This window comes from Macaca nemestrina, chromosome 16 (assembly GCF_043159975.1).
Source record: "Macaca nemestrina isolate mMacNem1 chromosome 16, mMacNem.hap1, whole genome shotgun sequence".
Classification (NCBI taxonomy): Eukaryota; Metazoa; Chordata; class Mammalia; order Primates; family Cercopithecidae; genus Macaca; species Macaca nemestrina.
In genome coordinates this window covers 100,085,174-100,102,913 of record NC_092140.1, presented here as the reverse complement: position 1 = coordinate 100,102,913, position 17,740 = coordinate 100,085,174, and the positions used below count along the sequence as shown (strand labels likewise).

At 46.3% G+C, this 17,740-nt stretch overlaps 1 protein-coding gene across 5 annotated transcripts in view; it reads left to right on the top strand.

Annotated features, from left to right (window-relative positions):
* LOC105490228 (ATPase phospholipid transporting 8A2) overlaps positions 1 to 17,740 on the top strand; it is a 654,028-nt gene that overhangs the window by 590,793 nt on the left and 45,495 nt on the right. For all 5 annotated transcript variants that reach the window (XM_011755645.2, XM_071081519.1, XM_011755646.3 and 2 more), the window contains one exon: positions 5,790 to 5,894. In XM_011755645.2, the coding sequence (XP_011753947.2) occupies positions 5,790 to 5,894 (105 nt within the window). The remainder of the gene's footprint in view (positions 1 to 5,789; positions 5,895 to 17,740) is intronic.

The following is a 17,740-nucleotide window of genomic DNA, read 5'->3' as shown; positions in this document are numbered from 1 at the left end:
CATCAGATTTCATTCTCAGCCCTCCGTTCCTCCCACACTCAATGAGAATTTTTCTTGCCTGACAGTTAAGGATGGCTTTTGAAAAAGTCTTCCTTTTGTCATTATCTTCACAACCGATGATACCTCATGCAGACCTAGATAGAGGGGGAAAGAGTATTATAACATAGATTTTCTTTTTTCTTTTGTTCCTGTTCATTAAGTTTTTTAACTGTTAGAAAAATTAATTCTCATTTCTTAAATCCTTTGATTTACCATTACTTCCATTTTATTTGGTAAAACCATGTTCTGCAAATAGCAGAATCAGAATCCTCGGAAATGAAAAGACTACTGCCAGAAAAAAATATTTTCTTGATCTAATAGATGTACCATAAGAAAATATTAGTTCTGGCCGGGCGCAGTGGCTCACACCTGTAATCCCAATGCTTTGGGAGACCGAGACGGGTGGATCACAGGGTCAAGCGGTTAAGACCATCCTGGCCAACATGGAGAAACCCCATCTCTACTAAAAATACAAAAATTAGCTGGGCGTGGTGGTACGCGCCTGTAGTCCCAGTTACTCAGGAGAGTGAGGCAGGAGAATCGCTTGAACCAGGGAGGAGGAGTTTGCAGTGAGCTGAGATCATGCCACTGCACTCCAGCCTGGCAACAGAGCAAGACTCCGTCTCGAAAAAAAAAAAAGAAAAGAAAAGAAAGAGAATATTAGTTCCGTTATTTTGCTCTTCCAACCAATAGTCCCAATTGTGGCACAATCTATTCCCTTGCTGAATTTGTTCGAAATCTTTGTTTTGCAAAGATAAATCAGTTCTAGATAAATGGAGAATAGTCTTGGCCACATCAGCTGGCCTTTTCTGTTTACAGTGATTGAAAACTAGTAACATGATTATAAATTAGTTTATTTTAATTCAGCTATGTCAAATTAGTGTTATTAAAAGATTCTATTGAGATTGTATATTTGCCGAAGGCTTTAGCAATAGTCTCTTTCTTCCATCTAAAAGAGAATGTTTATACATGACAAAGTATCTGCGCCTCTTTGTCCGTTTTCTGGTTCTTTTCCAGTGCGTTCTGAGTAATCATTCCCTGTCACCACAAAGCAAATTATCTGTTCCCTCAAACAGGACTTGATTTTGGTTTCCCCTGGCACTATAAAATTAGCAGCATTTACATTTTAACAAGGATAAATCAAATGACACTACTCCCAGCTTCACCATATGGAAAGAGTAAAAGTCACTTCGTTTCCAAGGAGCTTGCCAACTGGGTCAGAGAATAAACCCAGGCTCTGCAGTGAAGGTGCTGGAGGGGCAAGCAGGGGAGGCTGAGGGCCATCCCTTGCAGCAGGAGCTCTCGGCCACCCAGCACCTGGCACCATGGGCCCAGAACTCAGCTTTTCCTGGGAGCCAACAGCATCTCAGCTCTGGGCTGAGCCAGAAGGGCCCCTGCTGAATTCCAGAGGTGCTTTCTGAAATGGATTTTTGTCTTGTTTTATTTAGGGGAGCAGGGAAAATAGCATATATTGGCTGTCAGCTGGAATATTTGCCCAAAGCACATAGATGCTCAATTTGTAACATCTATTTAATATCTAAACTACCCTCACCCCTCTCCTCAAAAACAGGACATTTTTCAGTTTATTGGCGCATTTTCCCTCTGATTGTGAGGCTCATATCATGTCTCGTATTATTCTCCAAACCCGAAATACTTGTTTTTGAGGCAAGTAAATTCGGAGGCCTCTCGCAAAAAGAGAAGGCCTATTGTGAGTCACTTACCTCTGAGAAGGCTACAGTGCTTCGTGGAGATTTCTCTTTCTGAATTGCAGCTTTAGAAAACGCTGTTGGCTGCTTCTTACCATGCGCTGAACAAAAATATTAATCCTGCTTGTCCCCAGCCACCCATCATCGGATTTGAGTTGTCAGGTATCTACCGAGGCACGATATCTGTGATGCGCCTTGGGGTTCCCAGAAGGGGTGTGCCTTCGTGAGTGGGCACAGGGGCAGCTGTGATGGCAGTACGTGGTGATGCTGGGAGAGCTTCCACTGGGGTGCTGCAGGCCTCTCATTTTGCCTTTGGCCCATCTTCAGGATGTTTTATTTTGTTCCGAACTTTGGTGGTTGTCACTCTCTTTTGAAAGGGCTTTTAGGCCGGGCGCAGTGACTCACACCTGTTATCCCGGCACTTTGGGAGGCTGAGGTGGGCAGATCACCTGGGGTCAGGAGTTCAAGACCAGCCCGGCCAACATGGTGAAACCCTGTCTCTACAAAAATACAAAAATTAGCCGGGCGTGGTGGCGGGCGCCTGTAGTCCCAGCTACTCGGGAGGCTGAGGCAGGAGAATGGCGTGAACCCGGGAGGCCGAGTTTGCAGTGAGCCGAGATCTTGCCACTACACTCCAGCCTGGGTGACAGAGCGAGACTCCGTCTCGAAGGAAAAAAAAAGGTTTTTAAATTCCAGCCCAATGCAGGCCTGCCTTTTCAAGTATATTTCTGTGAGCACTGAAGAAAGTGAGTTGCTCCATCTTTCTACATTTTCCCCATTTCTTTGCCCATTTTCTCGCTTCCATCTCAGGACCTGAGCTGGTAAGAGTAAGAAAAGAGAACCAGAATGAGGTAATTCAATCACTTTTTCCATGAGGTCTGTCGACTTTCTGGATGAAGATCCGTTATTAGACTATCTTAAGTCAGATTTGGCATGCCATAAAATGCCTACACTATTATCCTGCTAACCAAAATTTTCATATGGGACAAAACTAACCTACCTTTTATTAAAATAATTGATTGATTATATGTGATACCTGGCTAATGAGTATTTTTATTAGAAGCATGAAGTTTAAATTGCCCAGAACTATTTTAATATCCCTTCGCTTATATTCATCCAAAATGTTTACCGATGACAGCATGCTGAGGTAAGCTGCCATGTACCCACTCTCATCTAGGTGAAATTTGTTAGTCTTGCTTTATAAAAATAATATAAGCTCAAGGCCACTGAACACAGAGGAACCCATTTCCTTTTATCTAGCTGTATCTCCTGTATTTTACTGTACATCAGCAATGTAGTCCCCAATTCCAGAATGACTTCATTTCCTTATTATAATCCCAGATAGGCAGTTAAATGGAAATAAGGGGTAATGAGCAATTTCTATATACAAATGGGCCTTGATTTCTTTTAACTTTCTGACTTAACTAATTTCTTTTGCAGCACATTATATTTACGCTTCCATCCACATTTAGAATTAAACGTTTCCTTTTGACTTGCTATTCTTGCATAGAAAAGAAGAGTCCAGGGAAAGAGTTTCAGAAAAAAAAAAGGATCCTAAAAAAAAAAAAAGATCCTAAAACAATCTATTTCTTTTAAAAGTCTCTGAGAACCTGGAGACACCCTTAGGTATATCTGAAAACTCACAGACAACTCTCACACTCACGAGTCAGTAGCCAGCGCCCCAGCTCTGTCTCTTCTCTGCTCATCCAGCCTCTCGATGTGGGGTTAGATGAAGCAAGCCTGGGCCACTAGGCAATAAGCCATTTACAGATACGGGGCTTATTCTGTCACAGCTGCTGCTCAGAACACGCCAAACCCCAGCTCCTGGTGAGACCTAAGTGACATGCCAGTGGCTAATGCTTAACAACTGACTTTATAACCTATACATATTAATTTTAGACCACTCGTAGCCTTTAGACGGGAGATTTTAGAATCAGTTTTTCTAATTCAGGCGTTATTAGATAAAGGTGCTGGAGAACGGGGTTTTAAATTGCCAGCATCCCTTTACTCAGGTGCTATTAAATACACGCAGAAAGAGAAGTTGAATCATCCCCAGCATTGCAATTTAGTGTTTTCCAATAGCGACAAAGTTCCCAGGCTAGCTCACAGGTGCTAGCCTAGCAGAAATAGTATCAAATTGCTGAGTAACTCTTGAATATGGGCGCAGTTTCATCCCCTGAGAGCACGCACAATGCCTGGGAGCACTGAGATGCTCAGACCATTGCCCTCTAAGGCCGTGTTTCGATTGAGTGAAAACCGGCAGCTTCCACAGTGGGTTGGATTCTGACCTAAGCTGTAGGTTCCCAGTGCCCAACCTTCCTATTCCAGCCTCCCACTTAGGAACCCCATTTCCTCCCAGCCCGGAAAATAACAACGGGGTCTGTTCTACCCCTGTGCAGGGGAAAGGGGAGAGGGAGGATGATGGTGGAGAGAGGGATCCTGGAAGAACCAGCAATGCTGCTCATAGTAACCAGGCTGTTCTAGGACCCATGCAAGCCCGTGGCTCAGGGCAGGCGGGGCAGGCACTTGGTGGCCTTGTTGTCAGTCTAACCCCAGAAGCCCGGGAGATAAAAGACCACTTTCGGGGCCCCACATATTACATAATAATGAACAGGGTACATTTTAACATCGTTTTTGACTCTCCTTTCTAGCAAACTGTTAGATGTTTGCTCATTTATTGTTTAAATTAAAATTCCACAGGCTCTGCTTTGAACTGCAGTGTTTTATCAATCCTGAGTCTCAGGACACTGTTTGATGGAATTAAGGCATTCTGTGTTAAAGCCTGTGTGGCTTTCCCTTGTTTACTTTGGGGGAAAGGATGTCAGGGGCATAGACAGTGTCAGTGCTAATACTCCATTATAGATTAACTCGGAGTGTCGGGAGATGGCTCACATTATCTCAACAGGCTTTCTCTCCTTGAAGGTGGAGGGTGGGTGAGGTGGCACAGGATTCTGCCGGAAGAGCCCACATCTTCGGAATGTTCCCATGGCACTGTCTTCATTTCTGGGCAAAGGTGCTCAGTTTTTGTTCTCATTCTATCTTTGGGTCCTAGTACCCAGCAGGATCCTCACGTGTATTTATATTGAAATTAAGCTGATGTGAAGCTTTTTAATCTGGTGTGTTACTAATTTATGAGTCTTTTCCCTTTACGGTTTTTCCCTCTTATATAACCTGTATCTTGTTAAATGTCTTTTCACCTAGACTGTTTCCAACTAGCAGCCAAATTGTTTCCAACCAGTAGCTCAATTTTAGCTTTGTTTAGTTTCCATTTTATGAAGATTCTGAGATCAGCCAGTTATTGTGAGGCATTCATCTTAGTTTCATCAGTAAAAGAGTAGAGGGAACTCCTCCTACCATTCAAGAAGAGTGGGCTGTCCAGGCCGCGGGTGATTTCATACGTTGTATTAATGCCACTGAGGCCTGCATGTGTGGACTGCAATGGTGAGTTGTTGCCAGAGGAAGATGGGAAACCTGTACTCGGGATTTGTGTTGACTCCACATTTCAAGCCGATGGTTTTGCATCCAGACTATGCACTCTAGCATCCTAGGTCCCGTGGCTGCTGTGGCAGTGGCTCTTTTCACACTAAAGAGGGAGGGAGGAAACTCGCTAACCCCTGGGATCTCTGACTATAGTTGGGGTCCTTGCACCAGGCAGCCAGTGCCTGTTCACTGAGGTGAGGGTTTAAAGTGTCTTCTGAGTTTTCAGTTCCTGCCAAGAAATGCTTTAGAGGCAGACCGTGGGTCTTCGTGAACCCCACCCAGTCTTTGAGCGGCTGGGCTCCTCGGCAGACTTCCAGTTCTTTGCGGGGTGGGGGTGACTGTTGATGTGCATGATCCAGGTCTGGTCTGCGGCACTCAGGATGCCTCCGGGCTGTGGAGATGGAACCCGGGCCATGCATGGAGACTGTGAATGCTCCGCCACTTCCCGAGCCTCTGCCTCCACCAAAGGGCATTTGGCTGTGGCCTGAGAGGGGAACGGCCTGTCTTTCCCAGCTGTGTCGAGTCTCTATGCCATGTTCTTTTTGTCTTTTCCTCTCAATACAGAGCCAAGCACACCTGCAAAAAGACATTGCTGGAGGAGGTGCAGGAGCTGGAAACCAAGTCTCGAGTCCTGGGAAAAGCGGTGCTGCGGGATAGCAATGGAAAGAGGTGGGGAAACTCCGTCCCAGTCCGCACAGAACGCATGTTCTCCCGGCCCTTTTCCCTTCTTCCTTCCTGTGTTTCTTTTTCTCATCATGGTTTTCGATGGGAGCACAGTATGCTCAGGTTTAAGAATTTTGGTTATTCTCAGATTTAAATCACACTCTCTCAGTGACCACGTGAAACCTAAATCTCTGGAAGTCTCCAGGTAAGACTGGGGGTTTTACTGGGGTTAGAGGTGAACTAAATAACCCATGTGCAGAAAGTCGACGTTGTGGCCAATTATCTCACGGTGGAAGAGTCCAGGGTTAGCAGTATTACCACTGAGGAGTTAAAGCCAGGCCTTTGGATTTCTTTTTTTTTTTTTTTTTTTTTTTTGAGACGGAGTCTCACTCTCTTGCCCGGGCTGGAGTGCAGTGGCCGGATCTCAGCTCACTGCAAGCTCCGCCTCCCGAGTTCACACCATTCTCCTGCCTCAGCCTCCCGAGTAGCTGGGACTACAGGCGCCGCCACCTCGCCCGGCTAGTTTTTTGTATTTTTTAGTAGAGACGGGGTTTCACCGTGTTAGCCAGGATGGTCTCGATCTCCTGACCTCATGATCCGCCCGCCTCGGCCTCCCAAAGTGCTGGGATTACAGGCTTGTGCCACCGCGCCCGGCCAGGCCTTTGGGTTTCAAAGCCAAGTATCCTACCCAAGGATGAGTATCTACGGTGAAGGTTTGCGTGTGAAATAATGCACGTTGTTATTCATGTAAACCTTGTCACATTCCACTTCAGCAGATCTACATGGGGGAGTAGTTTTTAGTGTTAACGTTTTCTGCCGGGGGGTGAAAGGAATTGTGTGAACTCCTGGAACTGACACTGCTGCTTGCTCGCCTAATTCCTCCTGAACGCGAGCCTGCCCTTCCCCACAAGGAACAGCTGGGCCTGAGCATAGTTTTTGTTTCATCACAAGACGTTAAAATGTCGTTAGAGTGCATTCTGTTAAAATCTATGTACCATCAAGGGAAATTTCTCTGGGCCTAAGAACAATTTGCAGGGTACTTGAAAGCCATCGTTCTCTTAAGGACATGGAATAGCTATAACATTCTGAGTACAACTCTCCTATAAATGCTTGGAAGGAAATCAGTAACTGTTAATGAAACAAACATCAAGAAATCAAATACTTACAGAGATCCTGACTTTGTGTTTTGCTTTATATTGTGTTTATTTGCACCATCTTTTAGAGCAATGAAGACAAAGCAATTTTTTTTTTGTTAAAGAGAATGCAAATATTTTGAGAGGCTTTCAAAATACGATTTCAAACAGATTTTAGGAAAGGGATGATGGCATAGAGTTGAAGTTGTGGTTTTGTATTTATTTAAGAGTTATTTTTTAGTCAGTTTATCCAGCATTCATTTTATAGCAGCTATGCTAGTCCACTTCTGGTCCTAAATCTCTGTGGGCTCTCCGTTTTCTATAGAATGAAGTTCAGAATTCCAGGCAGACAAGTTCAGAACAATACCCTGTGTGAACCTGACTTCACGCCTTTGCTCGTGCTCTGTCCACAGTCTGAAGTGCGCTCACGTTTCTTTCTGTCACTGTCTTTTTCACATATTCAAGAGTCAGAGACATCAGTCAACAGGACGAAAAGCACTGTCTTCCATAAGCTTAAGTTTGTGAATACATGGGGATGGGGGCTGATTTTACCGCAGATGTACATGTAACCACTATGCGTGGTTGAGGCTTGTTCAGGGCTGTTCTATCCATCAGACAGCCGAGGCGTAGGGCTCAGAACCTGTTCGAGTTTCAGGAACCTACCATGCTCTTTGAGACTTGAAAAAAAAAAAAAAACATATTCATAGGCTCCAAAAATTAGGGAGCAGGAAATTAATTTCGTTTCTGCATAATGAAATTAATATTTAAAACCCTGTAAAATGCATATCCCTCTTAACCGTTAAGTTTAGTAAGCACAGTAAGTTTATTATCCTTAGAAACAACTTGCAGCCTCTCTTATATCTCAAGTTACACAATGATTGCTCAGGGGGCGTAAGTCATTTCTTTTTTTTTTTTTTTTTTTTTTTTTTTTTTTTTTTTGAGACGGAGTCTTGCTCTGTCACCCAGGCTGGAGTGCAGTGGCCGGATCTCAGCTCACTGCAAGCTCCGCCTCCCGGGTTTACGCCATTCTCCTGCCTCAGCCTCCCGAGTAGCTGGGACTACAGGCGCCCGCCACCTCGCCCGGCTATTTTTTTGTATTTTTTAGTAGAGACGGGGTTTCACCGTGTTAGCCGGGATCGTCTCTCGATCTCCTGACCTCGTGATCCGCCCATCTCGGCCTCCCAAAGTGCTGGGATTACAGGCTTGAGCCACCGCGCCCGGCCAGTCATTTCTAAATATGAAAATTTCAGAGCAAAATTCTCAAACTCCTTTCAAACATTTTACAGGAAAACATTACATACAATGTGGTGTGAGAATGTGCTTTAGCGTGTTTGTTCTGATGTGAGGAGGGGTCATCTGGCTGGAGCAATCGAGAAAGGCTTCATGTTGGAGATGGACGAACAACAGGCCTTTGAGGATGGGAGGGTCTTGAATGGACAGAACTGCAGAGAATCTGATTTGCACAGAGGGAGTGGCACATGCCAAGGCTCAGGTCCAACACTGTGTGCAGGGACCAACCACCCAGTTTGGAGGGCCACGTGCATTGTGCAGAGATACGGAACCTGCGTTTGAATTCTGGCTTTGCAACCTACCGGTGAGGCCTTGTGCAGGATATTTCATATGTTGAGATTGTCTCTTCATCTGTCATAGAAGAAGGCTAATATTTTCTTTGGGGGATTAGGGTTCATGAAACATGTACAATGCAGCATATTGCCTGACCCATCTCGGGTGCGTAAAAGGTCAGGGCTCACCTTCACTTTGGCAGGAGAGTCATGAGCTGTCAGCCTTGAATTGTATTGACGGGAGTCGTGGGCTGTCAGCCTTGAAAGAGTGTGTGAGCCCATTTTTGCTTGTTGTTGATCAAACGAATGTTATTTTTACAATTCACTGATCCTGTTCAAAATTCACTTTTAAACGTTCAAATGGATATCAGAAAATAAGAGTTTAAATGTGGCTTCCTACCTTCTACATTTAAAAGTCTTATTTTCTGGTTCCTTGTAAATGTCACTTTGTAGTTCATGTGATGGTGTGTGAGTGTGTGCGTGTGCACACGTGCGTGGGTGGGTCTGCATGCTCCCACTTGGTTGCACCGTTTCCTTTTCTTCTATCCCAGCATCTTACTTTACCCTGGAATTCCTAGCCAGAACATAGTTTGGGGACTCCGCAGCTCATCCTCCTCAGTAACCTCCTCCCATCTGTTTTTCTCACTTCTGATTGCTCACAGATTTTCTGGGTGGTCCATCTGCAAACTAAATGATGGTGGCGTGCCGCTCTCTGCACGGAGACTGTGCTGTCCTACTTGGCCTCCTGAGCTGCCTCACAATTGTTCTTTTACCACCTTTGCTTTCTTCTTTCACACCTGCTTAGATTCCTGAGGGGTGGAGGGCAGAAGCTTCTTCTCCAGCTCTGTCCTCCCTTCTAAAGATCTTATAGACCCTGCCTCTTTGAGGGGTCCTGAGTGTTTTTGTCTCTTCTCACCCCTCCCTGTTCCTTCTTTCCTACCCTCATCTGATCTGTCAGCTGATTTGTGTATCTCTCTAGCTGTTACCCGCACAGGAAGCTCTGTCAATATTTGCTGACTGACTGGCTGGCAATACCAAAGTCTAGTGCGGTGGTAGTGAGGAAAGGACGGTGACTTCAGCGCCAGATGAGTTGACACACTGGTGCCTGGTGTGTCAGCTCGTGTGTCAGATGTGCACAAAGTGGCCACAGAGAGATGCTGTCAGTCACCGGGCCTCCAGGGAGGGACAGTTTATCTCATTGCTTAAGAGTACAGCTAACATAGACTCACACATGGAGAGGCATTTGTGATGTAAGATTAGCAAATCCTATCCTTGCAAAGATGCACAGGCCAGGAGCCCGTCCTCCCTGAAGCCCGCTGTCTCTCCTGCTTTCCTGTGCCAGCCAAGCCGGGGCACCCCTGGGGGTCCTCAGCATCCCTAACCCCAGGGGCTTACTCAGCTCAGTCCTGACAGCATTGCTTAGGGCCCCTTAAGGGACATTCTGCCAGGTTCTGAAACCCAGGTCCAAGTCACTGGCAAATGTTCTAGCAGTTTTTCTTAGGAATGTAATCACAGGAAGTAGAACAAAAAAAGTCTTTCTGCATTAATCTTTTTAGAAAACCCTCTTGTGCCAAATTCACAATTACAATTTTGAAATTGTAGCCAGGGATTCTAAGTTTCTCTCTGCGCCTTGTATTCATTCAATAAAATATTTTCATCTAACATTTTGTTGAACTTGTCTAAGCCCCATACGTTTATACTATTTTGATGAAGTTAAATTGTCATGAACACGCTTCTGCACTTTCTCATTAGTAAATCTTGTCTCCCAGAATCAACCTGTGGAATTGATACTTTAATAAGCCTGTTCTCATGAAGAAGCAGATAATGAGAAAGGGTGAGATGAGGGAATTAGATATCCAAAAGCAGAGTGAAGAAAGTGCTTTAGGGAGTAAATAAAAATGTGTGTCTTGATTTTAGTTTGTTCTTCTTGAAGGAGTGTTTTTCATGATGTAGTGTTTGTGCACCTCATAGACACTGGACACATGTGACGATTTGGGTTGATCTGAATACCTTTTCCCAAACTCTTCCCAGTAATCCCTACCCGGGGAAGCAGGAAGCCCCCGTACCGCACAAGAAATAGTCTACCCTGCATATCGTTATTCTGAGTGTCTCAACAACGAGGAGCTAAATGGAAGAAAATTCCTTGTCTTTAATGTCTTGGTAATATCTTTCCCTTCTTTATTCCTGAAGTGTAAGCCATGCAAATTTCTTTCCTGGTGAAAGAAAATCTATCTTTGGCCACTCACCTTTACAGATATAACATAAACCGATGACGGCAGGTAAGATGACAGACTTTTGTTCCTTAATGTATTTTGGAGTGAGATAAGCGGTTGCCCTGTAATATTTTAGGTACAGTGGCAAGCAAGAAAGAAAAGGGGGAATATATTTGTTGAAAACATCTAGTTTTTGAGGTATGCGTAGCCTGAATAAACAAGGAGAGCTTGTTCTATTTCTAGATCGCCTTTCACTGCCTTCATCCCAGTTGGTGGGAGTGGGGTGGGAGTGGGGTGGGGTGGGGTGGGGTGGGGTGGGGTGGGCCCGGGGCTGGTTTTCTCCATTGTCAAGGGCAAACAGACCCAGCTGCTGCCCCTGCCTTCGCCAGGAAGGCGGTGGATTATCTTCCCCTTAAGTGCTTTCCCTGGGTGCAGCTTACACTGTGACTTTGGTGAAGGTAGCTGTGTGGCTGGTCTTAAACCTTCTGGCGAGCCATCGCCTCGTCTCCCTTCAGTTTTGTGTTCTGTGAACATGTGTGCGTGGCCCTGTGACCCAGGGTAATCTGGACGGCCCATCACTGCCAGGGAATTCAGGAGGGAAACCTGACTCTCTCCTCCGCCCAGGCGCCGCGGCCGCTTGCTCTGCGGCTTCCATTTCATCCAGGCTGCCTCTAAACAGACAGGGCCCTGGTCACAGCCTTGGACAGGTGGCCAGGGATCCTAATGGAGCTCTCTCTGCTGAAGAATAGGGACGGAGCCTGAAGCACAGCAGCAGGATTTCAAACAAACCCAAGATTGTTCCTCCACTCCAGGCAGTGCTCTCGAGTGCTCCTTTGAAAACCAGTCGTATTAAAGAAACTAAACAACACAAACTCCCCAATGCATTCTGAGTGAGTACTCAACTCAGAAATACCTGCCATGCTTTGATCTTTAACGGAAATCCTTTGATCTTTAAAACAGCATTGAGGAAGCTCTTTGGAATCATCACACCTCTAAGTCAAAACCAGTCCCACTGCCAGGCTGAACGTGACGCTGAGCTAGCCTGAGGCAGGAGGGACGCTGGCCTTTTGCATGGGACTACGACGTTGCCTGCTTTAGGACGCTGTCACTTCAGGAAATCGGTTTTCTCACAGTACTGGCCGTTGGCAGTGCACGTGTGGTGCGTCTTCCTTTTGCTTTCGCCCCACCTCTCCCACGCTTTCCTCCTAAAATACCTATTATTGGCTTTTTGCTAGCCAAAAGGATAGGAAATTAGGGCATCATTTCAGCAAACCTCTCCAGGCCAGGTGGCAAATGTCTGCTTCCAGCACCTGGTGGAGATTTATTTTCCTTCCAGCTGCATTTTTTCCACGACTCTGTCATGAAGCAGAGAAACGAGTGCAGACGGTGAAGACGGACGACCTGAGCTGGGCTCTAGCTTAGCTGTGTGGCCTTGGCTGGGTTATTCACTTCTCTGAACTTCAGTTTTCTCATCATACATTTGCTTGGAGGTTTAAATAAATAATGCAGATTAGGGCCAGGCGCGGTGGCTCACGCCTGTAATCCCAGCACTTCGGGAGCCCGAGACCGGCGGATCACGAGGTCAGGAGATCAAGACCATCCTGGCTAACACGGTGAAACCCCGTCTCTACTAAAAAATACAAAAAACTAGCCGGGCGAGGTGGCGGGCGCCTGTAGTCCCAGCTACTCGGGAGGCTGAGGCAGGAGAATGGCGTGAACCCGGGAGGCGGAGCTTGCAGTGAGCTGAGATCCGGCCACTGCACTCCAGCCTGGGCGACAGAGCGAGACTCCGTCTCAAAATAAATAAATAAATAATGCAGATTAAATCTATAGCATATGTAGATGTTCAGGAAGCGTCCCCTAACTGAAAAGCTGCATAACAAGTACATTTCACTGGCCATGTTCACCATGTAACGTGTGAGCCTGGGGAAGATGCCAATACAGCAGGCTCTCCGAGTTGCCTTGTCGGGTGCGCCCCCGAGTCTGAGGTAAAAGGGAGAATCTAACAGAATCCCAGGCACATGGGAGTGGTGTGGACGATCGGTCATGGTGAATGTTGGATGGGGGCTTGGGGGAAACTCTAGTGAGTTCTGAATCTTGTGGTCTCCTCAAGACAGCCTTTGGATTACGGCTTCAAGGAGCTCCTCTTTGTGAAGAGGACAGTGTACCCAGCCCAGGCTGTCCCTTCTGCCCCAGGGTCTCCGGCCGGCCTGCCCTGTCCATCTGAGCTGCGGTCTGTCGGTACCGTCTATGCCGGCCCTCACCACTCCTCCCAAGAACCAGCCCTTCCTGCAGCGTCTCCTGCTCCATCGGGATGAATTGTTCCCACACTGCAGACTCCCTCTTGGTGTCCGCACTGTCCCCTCGTGTCCTGAGCATCCCTGGGTGCCAGGTCTCGACGTCTTCCAGCATCTGTGCAGTTGTCCCCCCGGTCCCCTGCTGTGATGCCCGTCCCTCTTCACCCACCGTCCCACAGCTGAGGACATCCTTTGTGAAGCGCAGCCTCCTCATGCCACCTTCTGCCCTCAGCCCACCACCTGCTGAGCCAGTGCAGACCAGAGCCACAGTGATTTCCGCCTCTGCTTCTCTTCTGACGTGTACGACCTTCAGCCTCCACCTCCCCTGTCCTCCCCACACTGTGCCCTTCTGTGGTTGACGCTACCCTTGGCCCTTCTTGATTGACTGGTTTTATGTGACAGTGTCGCACTGTGTCCCAAGCACTGGACCACGCGTGGGCTACTCAGGGGCAGCAGGACAGGCCTTGTCCTGGGAACAAATGCCGTCCACCTCAGGACACACTCTCTGATGTCACCAGCTTCCCTGCTGTGCTGATGGCAGCCTGGGCTTCCCTTAAAACACTCATTTTACAAGTTTTATTTTCATTATTCAAATATTCAAGCATATATGGTGGTAGGGAGATGAGCACAATAAGGTCTTATGAAATCATTGCCCAGATCCAATCATTATCAAGATTCTGCTTCATGTCGCCCCTTCTGCTCAGAGCCTTTCTTTCCAGAAACATAAAGCAAATCCCAGGCATCACGACAGTCCACCTACGCTTTAGGGGGCACCTCTAAACATTCCATGAGACTTTATAACATATGTGATACACAACATGCTTGTTCATGTTATTAAATGTGAAAGTCCAGTCCCCATGCTCACATCTAACCAGTGAATAATAATTCCTTGGTGTCAAACACCCAGTCCATAAAAAGACTCTCTGGATGCCTCAGCCCTGCTTTTTCGGATTGGTTGATTGGTGTTAGGATCTGGGCAAGGTTCACACATAACATTTGGTTTCTGTGTTCCTCAAGTTCCTCCGAATCTGGAGAACCTTCTCTTGTTTTTTTGTTTTGTTTTTAAGATACAGGGCCCCATTAGGTTGCCCAAGCTGGGCTTGAGTTCCTGGACTTGCTCCATCTTCCTGCCTCAGCCTCCCAAGTAGCTGGGATTACAGGGAAGTGCCACCATGCCGAGACCTGTCTTCCTGGTTTTTAATGCCATGGATTTATTCATTATGCTCCACTGTAGTTTTTTTTTTTTTTTTTAATCATAACACTGATCCCCACATGCAGCAAATGAAAGTTTCCTCATGTGCAGAAAAGGTGATGAGGACTCAGAGAGATGGAGTCATGTCTCATTGTCCTCATGTGTCACCCAACTAAAGAGAGGCAAACCGGCATCTTCTTACTTCAGGCCTCTTTCCACCAAGCCAAGACATGGAGAGCCACCCAAATGCTTGCATTTGCAATTACGTCTTTATTAGAGAGACTGGAAAGCCACGGAGCCCCCAGACAGACCAGGAGGGGTGCTAACCTTCTGGCAGGGTCTGATGAAGAGGGTCACAGTCTGCTGGCTGATGAAGCTTCGTGCAGAGTCCAAGGAAGTTAGAGAATTGTAGTTGCACGTTGTTGACTTTTAGCTCTCTCCATGTAGGAAGAACATGGACCAAGCAGAGAAATCATACCCCCCCCCCCCCAAGAAATGCTGAAGCCAAACCAGTGGACAAATTCAGAGCAAATACAGGGAAAGGAGTGCGTGAGAGAGGCTCATTTTGTTTGTTTGTTTGTTTGTTTGTTTGAGATGGAGTCTCGCTCTATTGCCCAGGCTGGAGTGCAGTGGCGCGACCTTGGCTCACGCAACCTCTGCCTCCCGGGTTCAAGCAATTCTGTGCCTCAGCCTCCTGAGTAGCTGAGATTACAGTTGCCCACCACCACGCCCGGCTAATTTTTGTATTTTTTGTAGAGACGGGGTTTCACCTTCTTGGCCAGGCTGGTCTTGAACTCCTGACCCTGTGATCCCCGCCCCCCCCCCCCCCCCGCCAGCCTCCCAAAGTGCTAGGATTCAAGGCTTGAACTACGGCTCCCAGCCGTGGCTCACGTTTTGATATGGCTCAGAAAAGAGAAGCCTTGCTAAAGAAGCCAATTTCCACCCACAGTCACCTTCATGGAGCCTAGTATGGTCTATGAAAGAAATTAATTGAATGCATTTAATCTTGTAGAGCAAAGAACCTTGGGCAAAGCCTAATGCCGCAAACATTTTAGTTGAGACAACAGCAAGAGTTCTTAGGAGAACAGCTGGAGAGCCAAGGACGCTCCCAGGCAAAGCCAGTGGAAGCTCTCGCCTTGCTGACAAATACTCGCGACAGGTCAGGAAATGCATTAGTGGAACAAAGGGAGTGAATGTGGCAGGAAATTACCGAAAGGCTGCCCGCGTGACCCAGCCGGGCTTCTGGGGACTGTTTGCATCCACAGGAAGGAGAGGAGGAGGCAAATAAACTCTTCAGAAAGTAAAACACCTCATTAGCATTTAGTTAATGCCTAAGCTGCCTGTGTCAACTAAAAATAATTGATTCTCTGTTATTTTAAGAATGTTAAATTCCAAGAGCCTGTTGTTGTTGTTGTTCTTATGGACTGATGTTTAATAATTAGAAATTTTTAAAATTAAATACCAGATGTTATTTATCATTAAGCTTCTTGTTCAGCTTTAAAACGGTGCTGCAGCTGTATCAGAAATCTAATCAGGAGCTTAGCTGCTTGCTCAGTGCTGTGATGAAGAGTGCGGCATCTTTAGGAAATGCCTGGAGAGAAAATGGGAAGACGTGTCCTCGTGAGGGAGGGAGGTAAGCCTGGAGGAACCATCGGTGTTAGTGGTTTGCTGGTAACACAGCCTCAGGCTGTATTTCCACGATGACTTGAGTACATTTCCTTTTTTGAATTATGACTTAAATTAGTTCCATGTCAACTTTCTGTATTTGCCAACAAGACTTTTCTTCAAGAACCATTTTTACTGATGAATTTATTGTCCGTTCCGAACAAAACTAGTGTGGACAGCTCGCTGTTTCCCTTTTTAAGTGGTAAGGAAATATTTTAATCCCTTTTGGGGAAAAATAGTTTTATTTAACCCACTTGAGCAGCAACAGAAACATTTAAAGGCAGAGTTGCAAAAAAAAGAAAAAAAATTGCCGTTGTATAGGTCGCGTAATTTGAATAGTGACATTATACATTCCAGGCAGGGATTAGTTCTTCAGGAGGGTCTGGGATCTCTTTGCTAATCGCTTTTCTCCTGCGTTATCGGTGAGTTGTTTGCTTTTCCCTTGCGCTTCCCGTTTTGCCTACCTCCAACTGTGACTGATCTCTGAGAGTAAGACATTCCAGCCTGAAAACAAACAGGCAGGTTCACCCAATCTGAAACTGAGTTACAAGTTAGATGTTATCTGAGAATAACCGGATTCTACCATTCATTTCTTGACTAACCTCTCCCTAAGTTCTGACAAAGGCGTAGAGAAGAAGTGTAGACTCCCAGGCACCCCAGCATTCAGGGTTAAAATGACTTTGTAGTGCATCTGAGAGTCTGCTGGATCCCCGGGACGTACTGGACTGTTAGAGGGGGAAAGAAGCCTGGGGAGAAATGCTGGGTGTTTTCCAGTCATATTTGATGGCTGCTTTTGCACACTACAGCACACAGCGTGTCCTTCCAGGCCCCTGACGTGGTCTCTGTGGTAAGGTACACTAGTTCTGTGTCTAGAGCCAGCCCTTGGAAAGCCAGTCAAGGTCCCGTTAGATCACGGGTGAATGACATCATTGACCTTGTGGTTGAGAGGAACGTGGAGAATATGTAAAAGTTATCAGTAAGAGATGGTCATTGTAGCAGGAATCACTGCATTTAGCAATAGATGTGTTGGATTTTTGGAGACGTTTCTCTGTTAACAGGAGCAGAAAAAAAAATTTTTCTTGGGTTTAAAAAAACCTGGCATGGGTCTCAGGCTGGTGTCCCTAAGAGGAAATTCTGTAGACCAGGACACGTGATTGACTGTCACACAGCCTGGATTGTTAGTGATTCAGTGAGTCCCAGTTAAGTCTTCCTTTTCTAATAGGGCAGTGATAATATGATTATTCAGTGTTTATTCTCTTTCTCTGGCAATTAGGATTGGCTCAAGGCCCCTTAGGTGGTGGTAATTGGGACTTCACAGTCACTAATGAGTAAACATGTTGGCCTCATAGCAAATAGAACCAGTGATTGGCCTAATGTGGGGCGAGTCATTTATGTATCCATGCAACTGACATTTATTAAAAGCGGAGGAAGTGCCAGGCCGGACCCCGGCCTAGAATAAGAGAGGGAATTCCTACTGCGTTAGGGCTCACCTGGTAGTGGGAGACAGTGAGTGGTGGCTCTTAGGAGGAAAATGAAGCAGACGACATAATGGGCAGTGAATGGCTGGGCTGGAGCAGTCAGGGAAGCCTCCTAAGATGACAGTGTCAGGGAAGACAAAAGTAATGTCTTTTCCTCATGCATTACAAGGCTCATGGCTGACACTCCTGTAACAACAGAGTAATCAGAGAAAAGCATAACAGACTGACTTGTCAAAGTTTTATGCGATATGGGAGCCTTCAGAAGTGAAGACCCAAAGACCCAGGGAAAAACGTATGTATTTTTATGCCAAT